General features: G+C 47.1%; 1 protein-coding gene across 1 annotated transcript in view; it reads right to left on the reverse strand.

Moving 5' to 3' along the window:
- The window catches only part of CFAP74 (cilia and flagella associated protein 74), a 94793-nt gene that overhangs the window by 6008 nt on the left and 63701 nt on the right, over positions 1-25084 (reverse strand). Inside the window, exons 24-35 of the mRNA XM_023552509.2 lie at positions 16955-17231; positions 4956-5054; positions 4112-4251; positions 3284-3418; positions 3014-3123; positions 2857-2924; positions 2649-2768; positions 2336-2491; positions 1675-1804; positions 1128-1282; positions 536-898; positions 215-349 (exon numbers count right to left, since the gene is read on the reverse strand). Coding sequence (XP_023408277.2) covers positions 215-349; positions 536-898; positions 1128-1282; positions 1675-1804; positions 2336-2491; positions 2649-2768; positions 2857-2924; positions 3014-3123; positions 3284-3418; positions 4112-4251; positions 4956-5054; positions 16955-17231 — 1888 coding nt within the window. The remainder of the gene's footprint in view (positions 1-214; positions 350-535; positions 899-1127; positions 1283-1674; positions 1805-2335; positions 2492-2648; positions 2769-2856; positions 2925-3013; positions 3124-3283; positions 3419-4111; positions 4252-4955; positions 5055-16954; positions 17232-25084) is intronic.

Below are 25084 nucleotides of genomic sequence, written 5' to 3' on the forward strand. Positions count from 1 at the left end.
AGAGGAGGGGCCTTTTGCCACTGGGCACCCCAGACTCTGCCCACCTCTCCCTGCCCAGGACCCCCATGCTGCCCATCTCAGGGTGGGGCAGGGGTGTTATCCCACCCAGGGTCCCCCACGCCGCCCCTCCCTGGGTGTGGCAGGTGTCACCCTGTTGCCCACCCACTAGCTGCTTGGGTTCTGGGGCCCGGGGCTAGGGCAGACCCCAGCCTACGTCAAAGTCGGCAGTGGGCATCCATGCGATGTTGATGGTCTTGGTCTGACCTCGCTCCACAAAGCCCCGGGAGGGCTCCACAGTGAAGCCCTTGTGCTGCAGGGCTGAGACGCTATCTAGGCTGAACTCCACGCTCTGCAGGGCATGGGGGGGCGCTCCTGGGACTGGGAGCATGGGACGGCCACTCTGCCCACCTCTCAGTTCTGACCAGCAGGCTGCCCTCCCCAAACCTGCTGCAGGACAAGCCAGCCAAGGACAACTGGGGGCAAAACCAGGGGCTCCCAGGGCAGGGCAGTGCCATCAAGGCAGAGGGGCCATCACCTTCTTCAGAGACAGCTGGGAGGTGCGGATGCAGCCCACCTGCAGCTCGCGGGTGGCAGGAGGGGCTGGCATGTTGGTGTCCAGCTGCAGGTATTCCAGGGTCACCAGGATGGACTTCAGCTCCTCAGTCTCTGAAGAGAGAGGGAGGGCCTGACTCAGGCAGGGGGTGCACAAGCAGAGGGTGCAGGGACAGGGTATAGGAGTAGGGTGTCCCCCCTCGCAGGGCTCACCCTCTCTGTGCTCCGGGTCAAGGGCAGGAATCACAGTCAGAGACTCCACAGGAACGTCCAGGGGGTCGCCACCCTCCACGAACATCATGTGCTCACGGGCAGCACCCTTCAGGAGGATCTGATGGGAGATTCTCTGGGGACAGAGGAAGTGGCCCTGTCCCTGCCATTCTGGGCTCGGGGGGTTAGACTGAGAGAGCTGGGTGCAGACCTCCTTGGACCTGGGACCTGAGTCCCTCCACCCTGAGGACCCCAGGTCGGTGGCATGCAGGGCAGAGGCCCTCAGCCTCAGACAGACAGCAGGGATCTCCCAGTGCTGGGTGGGGATGTCGGGCCCGTGGAGTGGGGGCGTGGGCGGGGCGCACCTTGTCAAAGAGCACCACCTGGAGCCTGTCAGAGAAGTACAGGCTCTCGTGATCTGGGCTGAAGGTCACGGTGAAGTCCTGCGCCCTCCCAGGATCGATGACGCCCTCGACCGGGACCACGCTGAACACGCTCTGCCCATTGTGGTTTTGAGTGCCTGTGGGCGGTGGGGCGTGGCCTGACTGCAACACCCCCCCGCCCCCGGCGCCTGACACGCCCCGCCCTGTTCCTCCACTGCCTCTCTCCCGTCCACCTCAAGCCCCCCACCTTCTTGATCACCCTGCTCCCTCAGCCTGCATCCCCACCCTCAGTCTCTCGCCTCACCATCCCCCAGACCACCCTGTCTCACCTGGCAGGAGTACAGTGAACTCCTTACCCTCCCATTGGCTTAACCTCATCCTGCCCCGCCCCCAGCTGCACCCCTGCCCCTCCTCTTCCCAGTGTCTCCTCCCCAGCCCACAACCCTTTGCCCTGAGTGCTGGGCCTCTCCCACAGTTTCCTTGCCTGCCCCTGCGACCTCCCTTTCCTTCTCCCCGCCTGCAACCTCACCGACCACGTCAGTCCTCTGGGCGGGGGAGACTAGGAACTGTGGCAGCTGCTGCCGGTCCTCCCTCCGGGAGCAGGACAGGCTGTCCAGCTTTATGGAGAACTTGATGGGCAGCGAGGAGAGGTTCTGCAGCTGTGGGGGCGGGGGGGGCCACAGGTGCGTCCCTCAGTCCCAGCTGCCTACCCTAGCCCAGGGGCAGCAGCGCAGCAGCAAGGCGGCCTGTAGGCTGGAAAAGACCCAGCACCCACATCTCCATGCAGTGTCTCTCTGCCTCACCCACTGCCTTCACCAGAGGGCCCCTCAGGAAACTGTGCCCATGTTCTGCTGTGGGGGAGCCCACCTCTTGGAGGTCTCCACTTCAGGGGGTCTTACCTGAGCTAGGCTCCTAGGAAGGAGTTTAAGAGCAAAGCAGGAGGGCGAAGGAAGGGGCATCAAACAGAGGGGATGGCCTTGCAGAGGCCGAGGTAGGGGGAGAAAGACCTGGGGAACAAGTGACCACTGGCTGACGGGTAGAGGGAACCAGTGCCCTGCCTGCACTTCACCAGCCCACCCTTTTCAAGGTGGGGCTGACCCCTCCCTGGTGGAAGGCCCTCCACCTCTGTGGCCCTGCCCAAGGGTGCCCAAAGGAGGTTGGAGGCCTCGGCTGGCCTGAGTACGCTTCACCTTGAAAGTGGAAGACACAGACTCCCTGGCTATCACGTAGCCCATGTTGAGGATGTCCCCTTCAATGGAGCAGACGATCATGGAAGCGACACCGGTGCCCAGGAGGGTGAGGGTGAGTGTGCCCCTCTTGGTGATAATGTCCAGTGTCTCCTGGGCCTGAGGAGACCCCACCCTCAGCAGGAGGCAAATACCTCTCAGGTCACAGGGGATGGGGTTTTGGCACAGGCCTGGCCTGATCAGCTGTGGCCTGAGCACTTGGGCAGCCCTGCAGAGCCCCCAGGCCCAGCCCCGGCCCAGGACAGCCAAGACTCACCAGGATGCTTTCACGGGGTGAGAAGGACAGCCCCAGGACCTGAGTCTCACCCATGGGGAGCTTGTTGAAGGGGTTCAGCAGGACAAAGGGGCCGTTAGGGTTCAGCACGGAGAACTCCACCTGAAAGCCACTGTCAAGGAGGGGACTACGGGCTGTGTCTTAGGGTGGGGGGTCCCCACCCCGTTAGCTGCTCTTGCCAGGGCATTGCAGGGAAGGATATGGCCAGGTCCTCGGAGGAGATGTTCTGGACAGAGATCTTCTTTATGCTGCGATGTCCTAAAACAGCCGGAGGACAGGCGTGGGCAGGTGGTGACTTGGGTGTGTGGGTGGGTGTGGGCCCCAGAGCCTGGCCCAGCTGGACTTACCGACGGCCACGTCTCCAAAGTTAAAGACGGTCTTGCCTTTGTCAGATGTCACCACAATGGACGGTGCCACTGTTGGACACCACAGCTCCAGGTACAGGGTGTTTTGAGGGCTGGGAGCCAGGATGAGGGCCACATTCAGGGTGGGGTGGGGTGGGTAGGCACCCTAGCACCCCAGCCCCACCCACTGCCCAGGCCGAGTGGCCTCTAGGCCAGAGCAGACAAGGCCCAGTGGCCTTGTTACAGACCCACCCCATCCTGGGTGCCCCGCACCTGAAGCTCAAAGTCTCTGTTTCCTTCCTGTCCTTGATGTCCCCACTGGCAACGACACAGGGGACCACAAACTTGTCAAACTTTCCCCTGAAAGCTCTGGCCAGGGCAGCCTGGGCAGCCTGGAACTCTTCAGAACTGGAACGAGCCAGCAAAGTGCGCTTGTGTCCTGTCACTGTCTTATGGCAGCACTGGGTCCCACCTCCTGAGCACAAGCCAGCTCAGGCAGCAGCCCCACCCTGAGGGCCCTGGGTTCAGAGCAGCCTTTCTGGGGAGGACAGGGTGGTGAGAGGCAGCAGCCTGGGGCCACACCGTCTGAGTTTTGTCTGGCCAGCCGGCTGTCCCACCTCCTTCCCTGGTTCCTGTGGAGACCCTCTCCCTGACCCCAGGGCCCTGGTTGAGTTAGCCATGGGGTGTGCAGGTGCCCTCAGCCCCTAAACAGAATGCCATGTTCTGGGACCCCAGGGATGGGTCCAGGGCTGTCAAGAAACCCAAGCCTATTAGAGCATCCTGGGGTCCACTTTGGGCACGGGGAAGGCTGAGGTTGCTGAGCTGGTAGTAGCCTCTCCCCAAGCCATGCCTGGGACACTCCATGAGGTTGGCAGATGCCCAGGAAGGCAGAGCCCAAAGGGCTTCGAAGTAGCACCTGGATCCAGCCATGCCTGAAGCCAGTGGTCCTGACCTCTCAGTCATGTGAGTCAGTACAACCCTCTGCTCTAAGCAGTTGAGTTGCTTCTCATGTCTGTGGGGGAGGGTCTCCATGGGGCCATGTCTGGGTCCCATCAGAGGGACCTGGAGGGGAGCAGGTAGGGCAGCCTCTTCTGGGCCCACCTGGCCTTGAGCTTCTGCTTCTGCAGCTCTGGGTTTGGGGGAGTAGAGATCTGGAACTGCCGCTCCCGGTTCTGCAGTCGCATGGGGGTGATGGACTGCCTCCGGAGGTCCCTCCTCTGAGTGACTGTGTCCTTGCGGGACTGTAGGGAGGACAGATGGGTTGTGGGGCTGCCCTGAGGCTCCACCCTCAGCCTGGCAATCACCATGGTGCCCATATGGGCTCTTCTAGGGCCCAACCCAGGTGTGGACCAACCGCCTGGCATAGGAGCAGCAGGAGCCATGAGTTTGGAGGTCACAGTGACCTGAAAACTAAGCGGCTTCATAAGAGAGACTGACAGCAGGTGCAGACAGGACAAATGATGGAGACAAGTGAGTATGGGGGGATGGAGACAGGTGAGTGTGTGGGGAGATAGAGACAGGTGAGTGTGGGGGGATGGAGACAGCTGAGTGTGGGGAGGAGATAGGTGAGTGTGTGGGGGAGTGGATAGGTGAGTGTGTGGGGGAGTGGATAGGTGAGTGTGTGGGGGAGTGGACAGGTGAGTGTGTAGAGGATGGAGATAGGTGAGTGTCGGGGTAGGAGATATGCAGAGACCACCACAGGTCTGCTGGGGCAGGAGTTGGCCTTTTGCCTCTGCAAGTGGAGAAGTATCTCACACGGTACCGTCGAGCAGATGACTACTTTCATTCCCTGGTTCACAGATGAGGAGTCTCAGGCCCCCAGTGGGGAAGGGAGTGGGGTGCTGGAGTGCACCCCATAACGCCACAGCCAGGCCAGGTGCTGGAGCCTTGTAGAACGGCCCCTGACTCCAACCCCCACCCCCCCTCCCCCCCACTCCCCACAAACCAATTTGGCCTCAGCCTCCTTGCTCAGCACCTGGAGGGCTTCCTGGTGCACCAGCTCCTCGGGCAGCACAGGCTGGAAGGCCACCTGCACCAGGCACCTCTGTGGGGAGAGCAGTGATAGTTTATAAAATCAAACTGAGGCTCTCAGCAAGGCCAAGATGGCTGAACACCTAGGCTCTCAACAAAGGGTTAATCCAGATCTCTCTGAGTAAGCAGGGGCGAGAGACAGAAAGAAAAGTAATGTATGTGCTTAGAATGTTCCAGGAAGCATGTGATGCAAATGTGATGTCCTCAAAAAGAATGTTTGCACAGATGGCCTGGAAGGAGATAAGATTAACTGATATGGAGAAAACTGTTTTTGAAACATTTGTGTAAGGAGCCCTGGTGACATGGTGGTTAAGATGCTTGGCTGCTAACTAAAAGGTTGGTGGTTCGAACCTTCCAGCTGCTCCGTGGGAGAAAGATGTGGCAGTCTGCTTTTGTAAAGATTTACAACCTTGGAAACCCTATGCGGTGGTTCTACTCTGTACTATAGGGTCGCTATGAGCTGGAGTTGACTTCAAGGCAGTGGGTTTGGTTTTTGGTAACTTTGTATATAAAAGCTCAACTTTGTTTCCAGAAAAACAGGATTTTGGGAATTCTTCCTGAATACTGCCCAATTTGAATTGTTATATTCCCTCAATGAAACTCTTTACTTTTGCTTTAAATAGACTCAGAGACTTTACTCTGTGACATTTCTGGTATTAGATGTGTGGAATCCGAAGGCACATTTTCTTCAGTGTCTCCTGAGACATTGAGGATTTGGGCTTCTGGTACCGGCAGAGCTGTTTTTTGGCTCACTTTTTCTGCACTTCTTCAGAGTCACCTAAGGTAAATAACCTCTCAGATTTCAAGCTCTGTTTCCTTGAGTTGAAGCTCTCTGAGTATTATTGAGGGATCTATTTTGTGTTCATGAAGGCGAGTTAAATTAACTTCACTTTGTACTTGCAAATCTGTTTTCTGGTTTGTTTCTGCAGAAATCTGTCACTAGTCCTAGTGAATTTGTTTTGAGAAAATACTGTCTGGTCCTTGCAAGGTTGAAAATAGGTAATGCCAAATCACAGGGGGAGGTCCTGTCTGGAACTCCTGCCTGTTTTGTGAACAAACGCTTTGGTCTTGTAACATGCTCATTCTTGTCTAAGTTGGCGTCACCTGACCAGGAACAATTTAGAAAATCACTTTGGAGATCTTTTGATCTCTCCAAATTAATTTTTCTGCGCAGTAAATTGGAAAGCAAAGGCTCTTGAATTAAACAATCACAGTAGAATGTCTATTTTGATTGGTATTTAGAGGTCTCCAAAAGACACCAACATAGCAAAATTGCATCCCTGCAGGATATTTTCCAAGTTAACTAAACAAAACAAGGAGCTGCAGAGTCAGGTTTCTGTTTCACTTACCCCTGCTGCTCTGATACCATCTGCCCCTTTGCCGGCTGCTTCTTCCTTACACCTGCCTTTACCCTCTTACTCTTCTAACAATACTTTGTCTGAACTTCCTCTTTTCCAAAGGAACCTGTTAAAGAGCCTAAATCTGTTTCTGAAATGCCTTTTAAGATAAAATACCTGGAGAAAGCTAACACATCTCTGCAGATTACTTTCTCCCCTTGGTCTAAAGCAAAATTTCTGTGGTGGTAAAAGAAATTCCTAACCCTTGAGAGGACCCTCAGAAATACATAGAGGAATTTAAAATCCTAACTGAAACTTATGAGCCCGAATCTCCCCCCTCCACCCCGCACCTACTGGGACACTGGCTAGTCTGGGGTTCATGTTCAGAAGCACTATGAGCTAAATATAATTTAAATCTCAGTGATCACTTTAGGAAAATAAGTTCCCATTTGCATTGTCTCTTTTAAAAAATTTTGTTTAATGCTCAGTTTTAGTCAAAGGGTCTGAATAAGATCCCTCCATCTGAGACTAGCAAATTAATAAGTTTATCTAGGATCTGTTTTTCTGAATTGATATCACCCAAGATTTACTGTATACATTTTTAAGGAATTAAGTAGTTTATGTTGTGTGGTATTGCATAAGCCTGGTTTTTGAGATGGCCTCACAGACTGGTGAGTTTATGTGTTTTTTTTTCTATTTAATTTTGTTCTGAGAGCTTGCCTTTAGCCTAGAATGTTGTGTCTTTTCTTGTATCAGGTTGAAGGCCATGGCTAGTGTTCTTCATGAGGCTGTCTAAAATCTCAGTTCTTTTCTCTTCCAAGAATACTACTCTAAGAAACTTTGACATAAATCAGTCTATTTGAAAAGAGCACTGAAAAAAAGAATAGATTATTTATTTTAATGGTATAACAAGGCATTAAAAAGGGACAAATTATTCTAAATTGCTTCTCCAAAGGATCCTATAATGAATGCAAACAACAGAGTTAGGAAAATATAATTCCTACCTCCAGATGGTATTATTAAATTAGATTATAATATTTCTTCAAAGAACTTACTCTGATTGATAAATGAGCACTTATACAAATTAAATAGTCCTAATATCCCCAGGAATTATTGAGAATACATTCATTCTGACAAGGGCATACAAGTTACTGTTAAATTATAGTCTTTTTTTTTCTTAAAGATATAATTTTCTTGGTTTATTTAGAACATGCTAGCCTGGAAAGAAAGAGAAAAGGCAAAATGACTGGAATTTTTAAGAGACGGGGGGAAGAGAGAGAGAGTAGTTTTGTCTTACAGTAGAATGGTTGTGCCAGAATATGAAAAATAATAAAAATTTGAGGGTATGTAGGAAGTTGTAGAGGGCCTGAGAGTAAGTGACCTTTATTTGCCTTAGTTTATAATACCTACGAATAGTGAGTTTGAAAAGAAACAATGACATGTCTTTAAAATACTTTTTCAATATTAGATAAATTTTAGTAGATTTATTCATAAGATGGGAAAAGACTGGTTAATTTTTACTGCAAAATATTACAAGGGAAATATACTTTCTATTAAAATAGCAATAAGATGATAGGCTATAAAAAGGGTTAAGTGGGGTGAACCAAAAGCCTTTTGTCATGGCTGAGTTATAATAGTGATAAATTCTAGTAAATGTTAACTATTATGTGAAATATATTTGGTCAATGGATATGAAAATTAGAAAAGATGGTAAATGGATCACTCCAAATGATTTTAACTTAAATTACATATATGAAATATGTTTTGTTTAAGGAAAATGAGTACTTTTTATTAATTCAAGAATAAAAACAAAAACACATAAAATCCTGGATGGGTACAGAAGGTTGTGGAAGGTTAGAAGAAGATTAAGTAGAAGGTTATCTAAGATTTAATGGGTTGTTTAAAAGCTTCAGTATCAAATAATATGCAGACCTGGAAATTGATTTTCTGCTAGGTTGTTCTTACAGAAAGGTTGTAAAATGACAGAAGGCTAAACATATTGTCAAGAGAATAGCAAATGACAAACGAAAGAGTCAAGAGACCCCTTCCCAACAGAATAGAAATCTTTAGAAGGTTATTGAAAAATAAGATAAATAACATGGACATGAATGAGGTCTAAAACAAGAAAGGAGCCCTGGTGGCGTAGTGATTAAGAGCTTGGCTGCTAGCAGAAAATTTGGTAGTTCAAATTCACCAGCTATTCTCAGAAACCCTATAGGGCAGTTCTGCCCTGTCTTACAGGGTTACCATGAGTCAGAATCAACCCGACAGCAATTTTTTTTTTAATAAGAAAAATACTATCTGTTATGGATTGAATTGTGTCCCCCCAAAATGTGTGTCAACTTGGCTAGGCCATGATTCCCAGTATTGTGTGACTGTCCACCATTTTTTCATCTGATATGATTTTCCTATGTGTTGTAAACCCTACCTCTATAATGTTAATTAGGCAGGATTAGAGGCAATTATGTTGATGAAGCTGAACCCAACCTACAAGATTAGGTTGTATTTGAGTCAATCTGTTTTGAGATGTAAAAAAGAGAAAAAAGCAGAGAGACAAGGGGACCTCATGCCACCAAGAATGAAGAACCAGGAGGGGAGTGCATCGTTTGGACCCAGGGTCCCTGTGCTGAGAAGCTCCTAGACCAGGGGAAGATTGATGACAAGGACCTTCTCCATGAGCTGACAGAGAGAGAGCCTTCCCCTGGAGCTGGCACCCTGAATTCGTACTACTAGCCTCTAAGACTGTTAGAGAATAAATTTCTGTTTGTTAAAGCCATCCACTTGTGGCATTTCTGTTATAGCAGCACTAGATAAATAAAACACTGTCTTAATACAGTTATCAGAAATTGAGTGGATCAACAACATAAAAACTCATGGACAAATATACGGTTAGATTAAAAAAATATAAGAAATGGTAAAAATCTGGAATGAGAATATAAACTGTTATGGATTGAATTGTGTCCCTCAAAAATGTATGTCAACTTGGCTAGGCCATGATCCCTAGTATTGTGTGATTGTTCACCATTTTGTCATCTGATGTGATTTTCCTATGTGCTGTAAATCCTTCCTCTATGATGTAAATAAGGCAGGATTAGAGGTAGTTATGTTAATGATGCAGGACTCAATCTACAAGATTAGGTTTATCTTGAGTCAATCTCTTTTGAGATATGAAAGAGAAGTGAGCAGAGAGACAAGGGGACCTCATGCCACAAAGAATGAAGAACCAGGAGGGGAATGTGTCCTTTGGACCTGGGGTCCCTGCACCAAGAAACTCCTAGACCAGGGGAAGACTGATGACAAGGACCTTTCTCCAGAGCCGACAGGGAGAAAGCCTTCCCCTAGAGCTGGCCCCCTGAATTTGGACTCCTAGCCTCCTAGACTATGAGAGAATAAACTTTTGTTTGTTAAAGCCATCCACTTGTGGTATTTCTGTTGTAGCAGCCCTAGATAGCTAAGACAGAATTTGGTACCAGGAGAGTGGGGTGCTGCTCTAACAGATACCTAAAATGTGGAAGTGGTTTTGAAACTGTGAATGGGTAGAGGCTGGAAGGGTTTTAAAGTGCCTAATAGTAAAAGCCTGGATTACCTTGAAGAGAATGCTGGTGGAATTATGGACATCAAAGACAATTCTGGTGAGGCCTCAGAAGGAAGTGAGGAGAGATGTTACACTGGAGACAGCACAGATGGTGAGAAGCAGCAGAAGAGGAACAGCAGTAGCAGACTCAGGAGACCAGCATGAGAGGGTGTGGGAGCTGATGCACAGAGTGATACAGCTGAGTGCCTTTGTGCAGGTGGCTTCCTGCTGGAGTGGGGTGCCTCTGGGCACTTATTGGTGAAGCTAGGCTTGCTGACCCATAGAGAAAGGCAGCGGAGTTTACTGGTGAAGCAGGGTGCCTCCAGGCACTTACTGGTAGAACTAAAGAGTTTTGGAACTCTTGCCTAAGCAGGGCAGATGCTGGCTGGCCCAAGGGCCCAAGTTGCTGAAAGGCCAAGGGACCAGGCAACAGAAGCTGAAGAAACAAGGAGCACAGGATTCAGAGCTGCCTCAGTCTCAAAGCGTAGGGCTACGACTTCTGGGGTCTCAAAGGATGGAACCACGGCCTGCTGGGTCCCAGGGGTGGGGCAACAGCCTGTTAGCTTTCAAAGAGTCAGATCTTCACCAACTCAGTTCCAGAGTGTGGGGCTGCCTTTCACGAGAGCCAGCAGGATGAGGCCAGATCCGCTACCCAAAGCTGAGGAGTTAAGGCTGCCATGCCCAAAGGGCAGAAGAATGGGGCCTGGCGGGGCCGAGGGGTAGGGTTGCCACTTAGACAGACTAGAAGAATGGGGCTGCCTGAATCTGAGGGAGCAGAGTTGCTGTTCCAGTGGGCCTGGAAGGGAGAGTTGAAGCCCAGGACTGAGGGACCTCCACCCAGAATCCAGAGAATGTGGCCAACACCCAGAGTTTGGGTGGCAGGGCCATTGCCTAAATGGTCTGAGAATAGAGGATTATTTTCAAGCCTTGAAGGTTAAAGTAATATGTTCTGCTGACTTGCTCGGTACCTGTTATCCCTTCTTTCCCTCCAGTTTCTCCCATTTGTAATGGAAATGTCTACCTTGTGCCTGTTCCACCATTGTGCTTTGGAAGGAGATAACTTGTATTCTGGATTTCACAGATGAAGAGGAATTTTGCCCCAGGATGGGATTTGGACTTGGAGTTGATTTGGGACTTCTGGGATGATATGATGGGGTGAAAGTGTTTTACATGTGGCAAGGACATAAATTTTGAGGGGCCAAAGGGCAGAATGTAATGGACTGAATTGTGTCCCCCCAAAATGTGTGTCAATTTGGCTAGGCCATGATTCCCAGTATTGTGTGATTGTTCACCATTTTGTCAACTGATGTGATTTTCCTACGTGCTGTGCTGTAAATCCTACCTCTGTGATGTTAATGAGGCAGGATTAGAGGCAGTTATGTTAATGAGGCAGGACTCAATCTACATATTACGTTGTATCTTTAGTCAATCTCTTTTAAGACATAAAAGAGAGAAGTGAGCAGAGAGACAGTGGTACCTCATACCACCAAGAAAGGAGTGCCAGGAGCAGAGCTTGTCCTTTGGACCTGGTATCCCTGTGCTGAAAGTTTCTAGACCAGGGGAAGACTGATGACAAGGACCTCCTCCCAGAGCCAACAGAGGAGAAAGCTTTCCCCTGCAGCTGGCACCCTGAATTCGGACTTCTGGTCTACTGACTGTGAGAATAAATTTGTTTGTTGAATCTATCCACTTGTATTTCTGTTATAGCAGCATTAGATAAGTAAGACATAAACTATTTAAACAAGCTTTACTTCAACCGTAATTATGTTTTATAGCATGTAGGCTTAAATTAATTTCCAAGATTTTAAGGTAACTTACTGATATTAAATTGAGTTAATAGATATTCATTATAATTGAAGTTTATATGCTCTTTTTTATGCCACCTATATTTAGTGTGTTCATTTTTGCCACTTAAAGGGTTGTACTATAAGAGATATACAACAAAGACAAAAAACTAAAAGAAAGTTTATTAAAAGGGAATTTATTTGATATAGTCAAAGTTCTTACTTGCTGCAGCTAAAAGTTCCATGGGTTAATTTATGAGAATTTGGGGGGTCAAATAGCAAAGAATTAAATTTCTCTCTGTTAAGATAACACAATTTTCTTTGATTACTGGGTTGAAGAATTTTCTTATTCTTTGTGCAATCTGCCTTGAAGGCAAAGTTCTGACAATAAATTCCTGAGTCAAGAACCAAGCCACATGGCTTTGAAAAAAACTAAGGTTTTTACCTTTAAGATCTTTAGTTAAATAACTCAGGTATTGTTCCTCAGTTACCTATAATAAAGTCCTGACTATTCTGAAACTTCATGGAGAGCCACAAAAAGATTCGCTTCTGTTTTATAAAAAGAAAAGTGCTTAAGAAAAAGGGTTTATTTAATATGGTATGAATTACATGAAACATGTTGTCAAATCAGGAGAAGTACCAAATTGTCTTTGAATTAAAATTTCTGTGTCACTGTGGTGCGTTGCATCTAGGGTCATAAAAGCTAGTGAGCGGCCATCTACGATGCATCAATCGGTCCCAACCCACCTGGAGCAAAGGAGAATGAAGAATACCAAAGACACAAGGAAAATATTAGCCCAAGAGACAAAAGGTGCCACATAAACCAGAGACTTCATCAGTCTGAGACCAGAAGAACTATATGGACCCTGGCTACACCAGTAACCACCCTGACAGGGAACACGACAGAGAGTCCCTGACGGAGCAGGAGAAAAGTGGGATGCAGAAGTCAAATTTATGTAAAAAAAAAAAAAAAAAACAAACAGACTTAATGGTCTGACTGAGACTGGAGAAACCCCAGAAGACATGCCCCCCGGGCTCTTCGTTAACCCAGAACTAAAACCATTCCTGAATAGATTGGACTATAAGACATGAAATGATACTCGTGAAGAATGTACTTCTTAGTTCAAGTAGATACACCTAGTTCAAGTAGATACACCTAGTTCAAGTAGATACACCTAGTTCAAGTAGATACACCAGACTAAATGGGCAGCTCCTGTGTGGAGATGAGATGAGAAGGCAGAAAGGGATAGGAGCTGGTTGAATGGACACAGGAAATTTAGGGTGGGAGGGAGGAATGTGCGATCACATTATAGGGCTAGCAGCTAGGGTCACGTAACAATGTGTGTATAAATTTTTGTACGAGAAAGTAACTTGAGCTGTAAATTTTCGCCTAAAGCACACACACAAAAAAATCATGTGTCAGTAATGTTTGCCCTGTATTAGACAGCAAGTGCATAATTTTATTATTTTTATTGCTAACTTGGTTGCAGCTTTGTTTCCTTTGACTCTCAGATCATCAAAGCCAATGTTTTTTTTTTTTTTAATAATTTTTATTGAGCTTTAAGTGAACGTTTACAAATCAAGTCAGCCTGTCACATATAAGTTTATATACACCTTACTCCATACTCCCACTAAAGCCAATGGTTTTAACTAGGGAATTCACATGTTTACCCACAAAGTCTTTATTATTATTCAAATGTTTAGAGACTTGATAATCTTAGTATATTCTTAGTATATCTGACTATTTAGCATTATGTCTCAAGATTATTACGTGTTATAGCTGAAGTTCTTTGAAAATAAGGTTATTCATCATGTTTAGAAATATTTTTGTCTAAAGTTTCTTTTTAATTCACTTTGGCTTTGCATTATTTTTGTAATTAATTCCCATCAAATCATTTCACTTTTAAGAATTTATTAATCATGGACATTTTGTCATCTGCAGATAAGTTTTACGTTGTTGATTTACTGAAAATGCTTGACCAAAATATTTGAACAAAAATAGACTAAATCAAGATTTCTAGAACTCTTATATAGAAGCTGATGGGGTTTTCAGACTGCTACTGATCCAGAATTACATGTAGCCAAAATTAACTACATAGGACTGAGTAAACTAAAAGAATTACTATAAGGTTTATATGAGAATACTGCTGATGTTCAATGTTCTGTGGTGTAGAATAATTACTGGAAAGCCCTCGGTCCTCCCTTATGTTGCTCCACATTTTTCAACTTGGATTGTTAAAATATTGTCACAGGTTAAAGAAGCCTTTGATAACCAAAGCCAGACTCCCAAAATCTGCCTAACCTTATCCTGGAGACTAAGTATATTAGAAAAGACACCAATTAAAGGACCCATTAGAACCCTGTTGAAAGGGACCATACCTAATCATATCACCAACCCATGTGCTGCCAAAACCAGGAGTCAAATTCTGAATCCATTTATCACAACTGAGAAAAGGCCAAGCCACATCTGTAGACCAGCCAGCTCTCTGGGTAACTAAAAATTACCCTGAGATGCTCCAGATGCCAGAACCAGACAACATTTGAGTAGACAGCTAATCCAAAGATCATGGAACAAGATTCCATGTATCTTGCTGAAATTTGTGGACTTTGTTTAATAATTATAGCTATCTTTATGCTGTTTGCTTTACTCCACTGTAATCTTGTTCTTTAATAACACGAGTTTCCATTTAGCTCTTATACTTCTCTTTCTAATAGTTTCTTCTCTTTTTTTTGATGTCTTCAGTTGGTTACCCAATGGTATTAGTTCTCAGTTATGCTCATTATCACAAACTAGACTAATTCATTTGATCATTATAATGTTAGTTATAAGACTTGTTAAATGTATTACACATCACGTATCTAACTTTTACAGTCATACCGCCAGACCCAAAGTTATGCGAAGAATTATGTATATTGAGGAAACTCAAGTTTCTGGAACTTTCAAGCTTTTGCGCTAGCAACTCCATCACTTTGTGTACTGCTGAGATGTTCCTCTAAAGAATTTGGCCTTTTTTTTTTTTTTACTCCAGGTGCCCCTTACCATCAGATCACAAGAAGCAGAGTGACTAAGCAATGGCATGGGAAGATAAGAATATAATTATTGAATAAAAGCTTAATAGTGTTTGGGGTCTTAAAGGCTTGAAAGCAGCCATCTATGTTACAGCACAACTAAAAGACCATGCAGAAGATAGCACTCTTTTAGTGGTCATTGTGATCTAAGAATTTCTATAGAAATACTTGATCAAAAGGGGGGAATGATAAAGAGTTTCTAAAATCAAACTGAGGCTCTCAGCAAGGCCAAGATGGCTGAAGACTAGGCTATCAATAAAGGGTTAATCTGGATCACTCTGAGTGAGCAGGGGAGAGAGACAGAAAGTGATGTATGTGCTTAGAATGTTCCAGGAAGCGTGTGACACAAATGTGATGTCCTTGAAAAGAATGTTTTGCACAGATGGCCTTCTGGAAGGAGATAAGATTAACTGACATGAAGAAAGAACTGTTTTTGAAACATTTCTGAAATTAGTCATGCCTTGTGTAAGGAAAAAAAAAAAAATTTTTTTTTTTTTTTTTTTTTGTGTAAGGAGCCCTGGTGGCATGGTGGTTAAAGTGATCGACTGCTAACTGAAGGGGTGGTGGTTCAAAACCAACAGTGGCTCCGCAGGAGAAAGATGTGACAGTCTGCATCCATGAAGATTTACAGCCTGGAAACGCTATGGGGTCGCTATGAGTCAGAATCTATTTGACGGCAGTGAATTTAGTTTTTTTAACTTTGAGCCACCACTCACCATCATGGGCAGCAGCCAACCCTCAGGCCCTCCTCCACCAGGGCAACTGACCTCACAGGCACCTGGCCACAGAGGTGGACTCTAGCCCCAGGCCACACAGCTGTTCACCTCATCAACTTTCTGTCCAGAAAGAGCATTTTGGAAATTCTTCCTGAATGCTGTCTGATTTGAATCGTTATATTCCCTCAATAACCCTCTTTATTTTTCCTTTAAATAGACTCAGAGACTTTACTCTTTGACAGCAGGAATGGCCCTGAGTGCTGCCATCACACCCCAGGGGACCTGGCATTCCTGCTCGTGCCCCTGCCCTCCTCGCACACCCCACACCTCCCACCTTGATCCTGGTTTGCCAGTTGTCTCCTCTCCTCTGCAAGATCTCTTCGGGAAGGCCCCACCCTCAGCACTGTCCTGCAATTGTGGTAGGCTGCCTGCAGGACTTCCAGGCCCCCCTTACAATGGGGCAGGGTCCTGGTGACGGAGACACTGAACCCAGATCTGGAATTGGCTGGGCCCTGCCTTGAAACATTTTGAGACTGGGGGTGGGGGTGGAGTTCTGTGCCCTAACTTGTCTGCCCAACTTTCTAGCCTCTCCAAGCCTGTATCTGTTCCCTCTACAACCTGTCCCTCAGATGTCCCCTCCATGACAGGGCATGGGGGCCACTCATCATGGCTCCAAGTGCTTAGTGAGTATTCAGTATATTTGGTGGAAGGAGAGATGGAGACACAGAAAGACAGAGAGACAGAGATAGAGACAGAGACACAGAAAGACAAATAGAGACAGAGAGATAGAAGACAGTGAGAGAGACAGAGAGGTAGAGAGATAGAGACAAAGAGAAATAGAGACAGAGAGGCAGAGACAGAATGTCCCAGATCCCCCACTGGGGTGAGAGCATTCTTCAGTAGCATTTGCGGAACTGAGTGGACTGAATTTAAACCTCCTGTTGACTGAGTCACACTGGCCAGGCCTTATCCAATCCTGCATGCCAGTTCTGCTCAGTCCTTTCCAAAGCCCTCAGCGTAGCTGTCACCCCGTTTTTTAAGGTAAGCAGTTAAGCTGCAGGCAGGGAGGGGAGCGAGTGAGCCCATGATCCTTCTGTCCCCCACCATAATGCAGGGGGAGGCAGATGAGGTAAACAGCTGTGTGGCCTGGGGCTAGAGTCCACCTCTGTGGCCAGGTGCCTGTGAGGTCAGTTGCCCTGGTGGAGGGGGGCCTGAGGGTTGGCTGCTGCCCATGATGGTGAGTGGTGGCTCAGAGTTCAGTGATCTCCTCCCATGGCCTGGGATGGCCCTGGCTCCATGCTCATGGGCCAAGGAGGCTCTGGCCCTGCTTGGGTTCGATGAGGGCCGGATTGGAGCCCCCTCTGCCACCCAGTGAATATCCGTGGTCCGAGTGGACAGCTCACCCCCCACCTGCTTTTGGGGCCTGCACCCACCTTTCCAGGCAGCACCGTTCCCACTGACGGCGAGATGGTGATGGGCGAGTCTGGGGGCAGTAGGAACTCGAAAGATGTGGGCCCCACTGGGGCAACGTCCTGGGAGCTGATGCGGGGCACTGAGTGGGTCAGTGAGTTCATGCTTAGGTGGGAGTTGATGACGTACAGGGTGGTCACGGAGGTGTCATACAAGGCGGTGGCTGCAAACTTGATGTGGTAGTGGGACAGCTCCAGGGGTGGGTGGATGCCCACAGCCCGGCAGGAGAGCTTGAACTGCCTGGGGTAACAGAAAGGGCAGGTTCAGCCAGGTGGGGCATGCTGAGGGAGACTCCTATGTGTGGACATGCCTGACCCCCAAGGCACTGACTCAACCCTAAGCCTGTGACCTGTTACTGTGGGTGCCAAGTGTTTTGCTCCTGACTTTGTTAATGAAGCAAAGGTCCCTGGGTGCTGCAAACGATTTGCACTGGACTACTAACCGAAAGACTGATGATTCAAACCCACCCAGCGGTGCCACAGAAGAAAGGCGAAGATTATAGCCGAGAAAACCTCTGGAGCTCAGTTCTACTCTGTAACACACGGGATCACCATGAGTCAGAGTCAACTTGATGTCAGCGGGTTTGGTTTTTGGGATTCATTACGGAATTTTGAAAATACCATGTGCTCTGTGCCCATTTCAACTGGGTAGCTAAAATTTTAATCATAAGGTTAAAAAAACAGCTGCAAAGGAGGTAATTTCTAGCTTATTCTGTTATGTAGTAAAATGTATAGATTTCTCTTCAAACACACGAACCCCTCACCCCCACCCCATGGTGAGTTAAAGCCCACCATCATCCATTAATAAAAAAGAGCAAGGTTTTGAGTATTTCAACCATTGGCAATTTTACTTTCCATAGTCTCCTTGAGCTTCTATTTCCTTTGCCCTTTCCCCATCAAATTTTATCTTAATGACATATATTTTTATGCTTTAAAGGATGAGACTGACTACCCCATCATACTTGTCTGGAACAAAAATGTGTCCATACATTGAAATATTTCGATGTATATTTTTAATGTTCTATGACCACAGAACTTTAAATGTTAAAATAAAAAATTCCTTCTGGATGGAGAGATCCCTGAAGTAATTATTAGTGTCAATTCACTGAACACTTCAATATATAAAACTGCATGTGCAAAGGAAAGCTTTGCTGAAAGTTGCTTTTTGACCAGATGGATGGCACTGTGGTTTGCCATGGCCCCAGTGTCCCTGGGAGACCACAGTTTGTCTGAAGGGGAGATGGGGTTTGGTGTGTGGATGTGGGTGCTGGGGAGTGGAGGGCACTTTGTCCCCAGCTCTGTTCAACCCTTTGAACTCCTTTTGATTTATATGCTGCCGATTCTCATATTAGCATACCATCCACCGTACATTGCCTTTAACAGTCTGTCTCTGGCACTCAGGTCCTAAATGTTTTTGTCAGCCACGGGGGGCTCTGGGTGGCACATCACCGAGGCTCTCCTGAGACTTGCCAGATCCCAACATAGATTTCAAGGCAGTGGCTTTAATCCAATCCTTTCAGAAAGGACTGGGCCATGATGACATTGTCCACCCCAGACATGTTAACCAATATCGCATTTGGGGATACAATGCTTTTATCTCAGCAAGTGCTTTAAAACTTTCTTTTCCCCAAAAACCATTGGGTAAGGGTTTGTTCTTTCAATGCTTGGAAGATGTTCTCCATCTAACCTCAGAGGTAGAGCTGACCTTCCCATCAAACTGTTGGCCCAGTCAAGTCTGACTTTGGTTCCAAAGGCAAATGTCTGGTTTCATTTTCATTTCTCACAGGTGTACTGACACCTGTGCCTAGAGCCACACTCCTGCATGATGGATACAGACTCTCTGGGGTGTGTGAGGTGCAGACCGAGGCCCCTGGAGCATTTCTGAGTTCCTGGCTCATCACTCACTCAGCTGTAGGGGCCCAGGGACGGGGACTAGCTTGAGGTATGGCGTGGCCCGTTGTCTGCTGCCTGAGGTCATGCTGACCCCCTAACCTGAGCTGGGAAGTTTTCTTTCCTTTTCTATTCTCTCGAAGATCCATGTGAGATTTGGCATCATTAAAAAAAAAATGTTTGGAAGAATTCATCAGTGAGGCCATCTGGGTCTGAATTTCCATTGTGGGAAGTTTCCACATTTTGGATTCAATTTTCTTGATGGTTGTAAAAACGAGTCAGATTTTCTATTTTATCTTGTGTCTGTTTTGGGAAGTTGTGTTTTTTTGAGGGGCCTGGGCACGGTGACTAGCATGACCTGGGCCACAGGCATGAATACAGAAAGGGTTGGCTCTCTTCAGGCATGAAAGGCAGCATATTTTCAGCTCTTGCTGTGGGTCTGTGGTCCTAATCCCACACTGCAGACACAGCTAGGTTTCACGTCTGCTTCTGAGTGTTAGTGTTGGGGTGAAGGTATTGGTGCCACGATGGCAAAAGAGCACTACGCTAGTTCCTCATGGATGCTTGTTTGGTTTATGGCTAGGAGCTGGGGCTGTGGGGGTGGCCCCTGACCTCACAGCTGTCTTCCTGGGGAGTTGCTTCAGTCAAAGGGCCTCAAGCTTCTTGGACTGATCTAGGCCATCAGCTTTAGAGTCCCAGGTGGTTCCCCAAGGAGGGTGCAAACTATATGAATGAACAAGTAAAGGCACTGGGCCAGGAGCAGAGATGGGATGCAGTCCTAGGAGTAAGATAAGTGTCTCCCTTTCCTTCCTGAGTATTACAGAGGAGCAAGGATGAGAAGAGAGAAAAAAGAAATGAAGAAAGAAACCACACATAGACTCCTGCATTTTCTGCTAGTCTAGGGGCAGCTATACCCCACAGGCTCAAAAACAAGTGCTGTCAGAGTCTGCCCAAAACCCCCCAAAACACTCAGCACAACTAGGATGGCACAACTCAAACCAGAAACATCTGGGACAGCGCTCGGGACATTTACTCAATTTCCACAGGTCCCTCCCTGGCTCCAGCCACTGCATCTTTTGCTTGGCTAACAACCCTCAGAATATGAGTGACCTCTGGCACGGCAAGGAGATGGTGGGCATTTGGTGGGCCAAGTGGACACCACGGACAGCAAGCTGAATGTCCTCTGTCTTGCTGCCCTCCACCTGTGAGGATCTCCTATTGAGAGTCTCTGAGCAGCCAGGGCTGTGGGGCTGGCTGCCTGTGGCAGGGGGAGAAGCAAGGAAGAATTCAGAGCAAAGGCAGACCTCCTGCACAGGGGCTTGCTCCTGGATTAGATACAGGCTCGATGTTGGATCATAATGGAGTTGAGTTTAAGAACCAAAATGAGACTGACTAACCCCAGTGACCTAGAAAACAATGGGATCAGACTGTGATGTTGTAAAGGATGGGAGAGGGTGTACAACTCAGTGAAGAGCATTACTGATAAAAGTAAAATGATTTCATGGTTATATTTCCAAAGAGTTGAGAAAACTACAAGGAATGGTTACTGGAGCATCACCTTGTGGTGCAGTGAATTATGTAATATGGCCCTTCTAGCCATAGCCTTTGTGACTCCCACAGAATGATTTGGTGGGACTATGCAAATAAGGTGTTTGTGGCCCACCAAGGGGACTGGATAGTCTGCTAAGAATGCAAATAAGGTGCAAGAAGCCCCTGTGGGGGTGGGACCATGCAAATAATGTGTATGGAACCCTAATGAGGGGATTGGTCAGTTTTGCCATCCCACTAGGCTTAAAAGGAGGGCCAATCCTAGAGCAGAGGGAGGAACCTCACTACCACCAAGAGGAAGAGCTGGGAGTGGAGCGTGTCTGTCTTAGTTATCTAGTACTAAAAGTGGATGGCTTTAACAAAGAGAAATTTATTCTCTCACAGTCTAGTAGGTTACAAGTCCAAACTCGGGGTGTTAGCTCCAGGGGAAAGCTTTCTCTCTCTGCCAGCTCTGGACGAAGATTCCTTGTCATCAATCTTCCCCTGGTAGAGGAACTCCTCAGGCACAAGGACCCCAGGTCCAAAGGATGTGCTCTGCTCCTGGTGCTGTTTTCTTGGTGGTATGAGGTCCCCAACTCTCTGCTTGCTTCCCTTTCCTTTTATCTCCTGAGAGATAAAAGGTGGTGTAGGTCACACCCCAGGGAAACTTCCTCCGCATTGAATCAGGGAGGTGACCTGAGTAAGGGTGGTGTTACAATCCCACCCTAATCCTCTTAACACAACACTACAATCACAAAATGGAGGACAACCACACTGAGACAGATAGGGTTAACTGTGCTGGTAGCTAAACAAAAGAGCTGTTAAAAGATTATCATCTAGAAGTTGGGTACAGGAACCACACCCTGTTGTGAGACAGATAGGGTTAACTATGTTGGTGGAACAAAGAAGCTTTTAAAAGATTACCATCTAAAAGTTGGGTAAACAGGAACCCACCCTGTCAACATAAGATTGAAACAATCCATGAATTACTATCTCCTTCTTAGTGTTTTTCTAGTCCCCTCTTCCTTTACAGGCTCCGCATGTGCAAAAGAACAAAGTGTGACCTCTGTTAAACCTTCCTTAGCCTTCTGAAGATGGCGATGTAGTGCCAAAGATCAAGTGTGCTTGCACTATATCCCATAATAAGTGATGCCAAGGGCTGCCAAGAGGGCTCCATCTTGAATATCAGTGGGTTCCATCTTAGATTCCAGATGTGCACACAACCTAATTAACATACACTACCATTCTGAGAAGTACCCACCTCTTGAAGAAGCCCACTAAATATTTCATTACTCTGTTGTCTTCAGCGAACCCATATAAGCCCTAGCCTTGCTTCCCTTTTTGAGTCAGTCTTTTGGAGAGGCTTAGGTCCTCGCTGACTCCTTTTGCTTGACTCAAGCAAAATAAACCTTGCTGAAGATAAAGTTCGTCTTTCATGTGTATTCTTACTCAGGAAAAGACAAGGACCCTTTGTGTCAGATTGGCAATTGGTAACAAAATTTGGTGAGCCAGCCAGGATACTAGGGGCTCAGATTAGCCCCAGGTTAGGAGACGCAGACCAGAGGGATGGAGCCTCCAGAATAGACCTCTACTCAGAGACAAGTGGCCACCTGGACCTTTTTGTCTGGTGTCTCTTTGAAGCAGTAAGTTTGGGGGACTCTCCCCTCAGTCCCCCTTCCCCCTTCAGCAACTTTTATTATCCTCTTTTTTCTGCGTACCTTGTCTCCATTTTCTTTCTCTCTTCTTCTTTCCTCTTTCCACTGAATGGGTTGCGAGTCCCAAGGAACGGGGGTTTGTGGAGAGTGTTCCAGTAATTTGGCTTCCACGAAAGGAGAGTTGGGAACAAGGAGTGAGTTCTTGTGAGGAGCTGATCACCCCATATCCCAAGGTCGGGTCGCGGATCTTGGATACAGCTGCAGAGTGCCCGCCGAGTGGGTTGTGAACCCCATCAGAGGGTCATGGAGAGCCCTCAGTAAACTGAGCGGGTTGCGAGCCTCCAACAGGAGGAGGCTGGGTACAGCACTCTGCAGCGGGTCACGTACCCCCAGTGGGAGGTTGTGGAGAGCACTCTGATAGTCTACTTCCTTGACTTTGTTTTTTTCTTTTCTTTCCTTTAGCTTTTAAACTATTCTCTCAGGAGGCTCTTCTACTGGTCTCTGGTCCTCCATTTTTTTTCCTCTCTTCTTTCCTCTTTCCACTGAATGGGTTGTGAGCCCCAAAAGGGGGTGCATGGAGAGCGTTCCGGTCATTTGGCTTTCGCAAAAGAGAGTTTGGGGACAAGGAGTGAGCCCTTGTTAGGGGATGATCACCCCACATCCCAAGGGCTGGTCGTGGACCTCAGACAGAGCCACAGAGAGTGCCTGCCAAGTGGGTCGCAAACCCCATCAGAGGGTCACAGACAGCACTTGGTAAATTGAGTGGGTCTTGAGCCTATGACAGGAGGAGGCTGCAGAGAGTGCTCCAGAGCATGTCATGTACCCCCAGTGGGAGGTCGCGGAGAGTGCTCCAATAGTCTACTTCCTTGACATTTTTCTTTCTTCTTTCCTTTCGTTTTTAAACTGTTCTTGGTGTTGGTGACTCTAGAGTTTGGGCAGATGTATAAGTGTGTGGCGGCCGTCATTTTTGCGTGTCTGAATGTTGTCCATCTCTGGTTGGTGCACCCTGCTTCTGGGGAATGGATGTAGACATCTCTATCTATTTAGATTGAGAGATTGAAGCCCCTCCGTCTGGCACTGGGGATAAGAGGCATCAGGAAGATTGAAGTGGAGATTCAGACAGTCTTAGTAATGTGTTAGTCCTCACTAAGATCATCCTCACCCCTTTCCCTTTCGGGCTTGTCAGGTCTGAGTGCTCTGTGTTCATCTTATGTGTGACCAGGGCTGTCTGGGAGGTTGAGATTGCAAGATTATCTCAGTTGCCTCTGTCTGAGTCTTATGTGTAATTTGTGTGTGATGCATAGAAATTAGTTGGTGAAAAGAAATTCAGGTTGAATTGGAACATACTTATAGAGACTCCTGAGAGTTTATGATTGGGCTGGAGAAAAAGATGCATGGGGAGAGCAGATTTTCAGTTTAGACAGGGATTCAAATGAAAATACAGAGAACACTCCAGGCAGAGTGTGAAGATAAAAAAAAAAAAAGAGAGAGAAAAAGAGGTTTGATCCCAGGGGTCCACCCATTTCCAGGACCTTTAATAATTGACTATCAGATATATAAACATGGGAGCAAGACCTAGCATCCCTAAAGATTCCCCTCTGGGATGCCAACTTCAGAACTGGTCAAAGTTCAAACCAAACAAGCTAAAGAAGCTAATCTTCTTCTGCAACATTGCTTGGCCCCAATACAAACTACAGAGTGGAGAACAATGGCCAAAGGATGGGTCACTCTTGAATGACACCATTCTGCAACTTGATTTGTTTTGCAAGAGACAGAAAAAGTGGGGGGAAATTCCCTATGTGCAGGCATTTATGTCTCTCTACCAAGACCCAGATTTAAGGAGAAAGTGTAGGATGTGTGTGTTCGCGTGGCGGGGGACAGCAGGACTAATTCCAAAGATCCAGATCCTGACATACTAACTGATCCATTGCTACAGCCTCCACCTAAGCCAATGGCCCCTTGGGACCCAACCACCCTGAGAACCAATGACCTGGGCCAAGAGGGCCTGAAGGCAGAGCCCCAGATTTCGCCTCCATATCATTCACCACAGGCCCGCTCTTCAGTTCAGGTGGAACCCAAACCTGATCCCTTGCCCATGGGGTTAAGGTCTGGAGCGAAGTTGTATCCTCCCTTACCGACCTCACCACCATGTCTTACTCCACATCCAGGCTCCACTGCTTCTCTAATTCCAGGTTTGCGTAAAATCCCTCAGATCCTTAGTTCTCCACACGGGGCTCCACAAGCCTTGACTTTTCCCTTAAGACAAGTAGTGGATGGAGAGGGTGGGATGACAAGAATACATGTTCTCTTTTCAGTAGCAGATATCGTACAATGCAAAGAGAAGTTTGGGATTTTTTCTGAAAACCCTGATAAGTTTAGAGAAGAGTTTGTAAAACTTAGTCTGACTTTTGATCTAACCTGGAAGGATGTGGTTGTGGTTCTAACAAATTGTTATACACCATATAAGAAGACTAGGATTTTGGCTAAGGCCAGAGAACATGCAGACAGCCTCATATTGGCTAACCCACAGCACAGTATTCTCAGGGTAGGAGGGGAGGCTGTCCCCGATCAGGACCCAAAATGAAATTATGAGGATAGATCAGGGGAGGATGAGACATTTTATTACTTGCATTTCAGAAGGGGTGAAGAAATGCATGTCTAACCCTGTGAACTATGATAGAATAAGGGAGGTGACCCAAGAAAAAGAAGAGAACCCAGCAGTGTTCCTCAACAGGTTGACCGAGGCCTTTAGGAAATACACTTACACCGACCCTGAGTCTGCTGAAGGAAGGCCCTTAGTGGCCATGCATCTTATAACTCAATCCTCAGTGGATATAAGGAGGAAATTGCAGAAGTTAGAGGCAGGCTCACAGTCCCCAACCTTGTGACTAGTAGAGGAGGCATTTAAAATGTTTAACCACTGGGACACTGCACAGAAGGCAGAAAAGAATAGAAGGATGGAATGGAAGTCTCAATTGTTAGCTGCTGTCATCCAACCCCCACCTCAAGGCAACCCCTGGGG

The sequence above is a fragment of the Loxodonta africana genome, chromosome 3, assembly GCF_030014295.1.
Source record: "Loxodonta africana isolate mLoxAfr1 chromosome 3, mLoxAfr1.hap2, whole genome shotgun sequence".
In the NCBI taxonomy this organism is placed as follows: domain Eukaryota; kingdom Metazoa; phylum Chordata; class Mammalia; order Proboscidea; family Elephantidae; genus Loxodonta; species Loxodonta africana.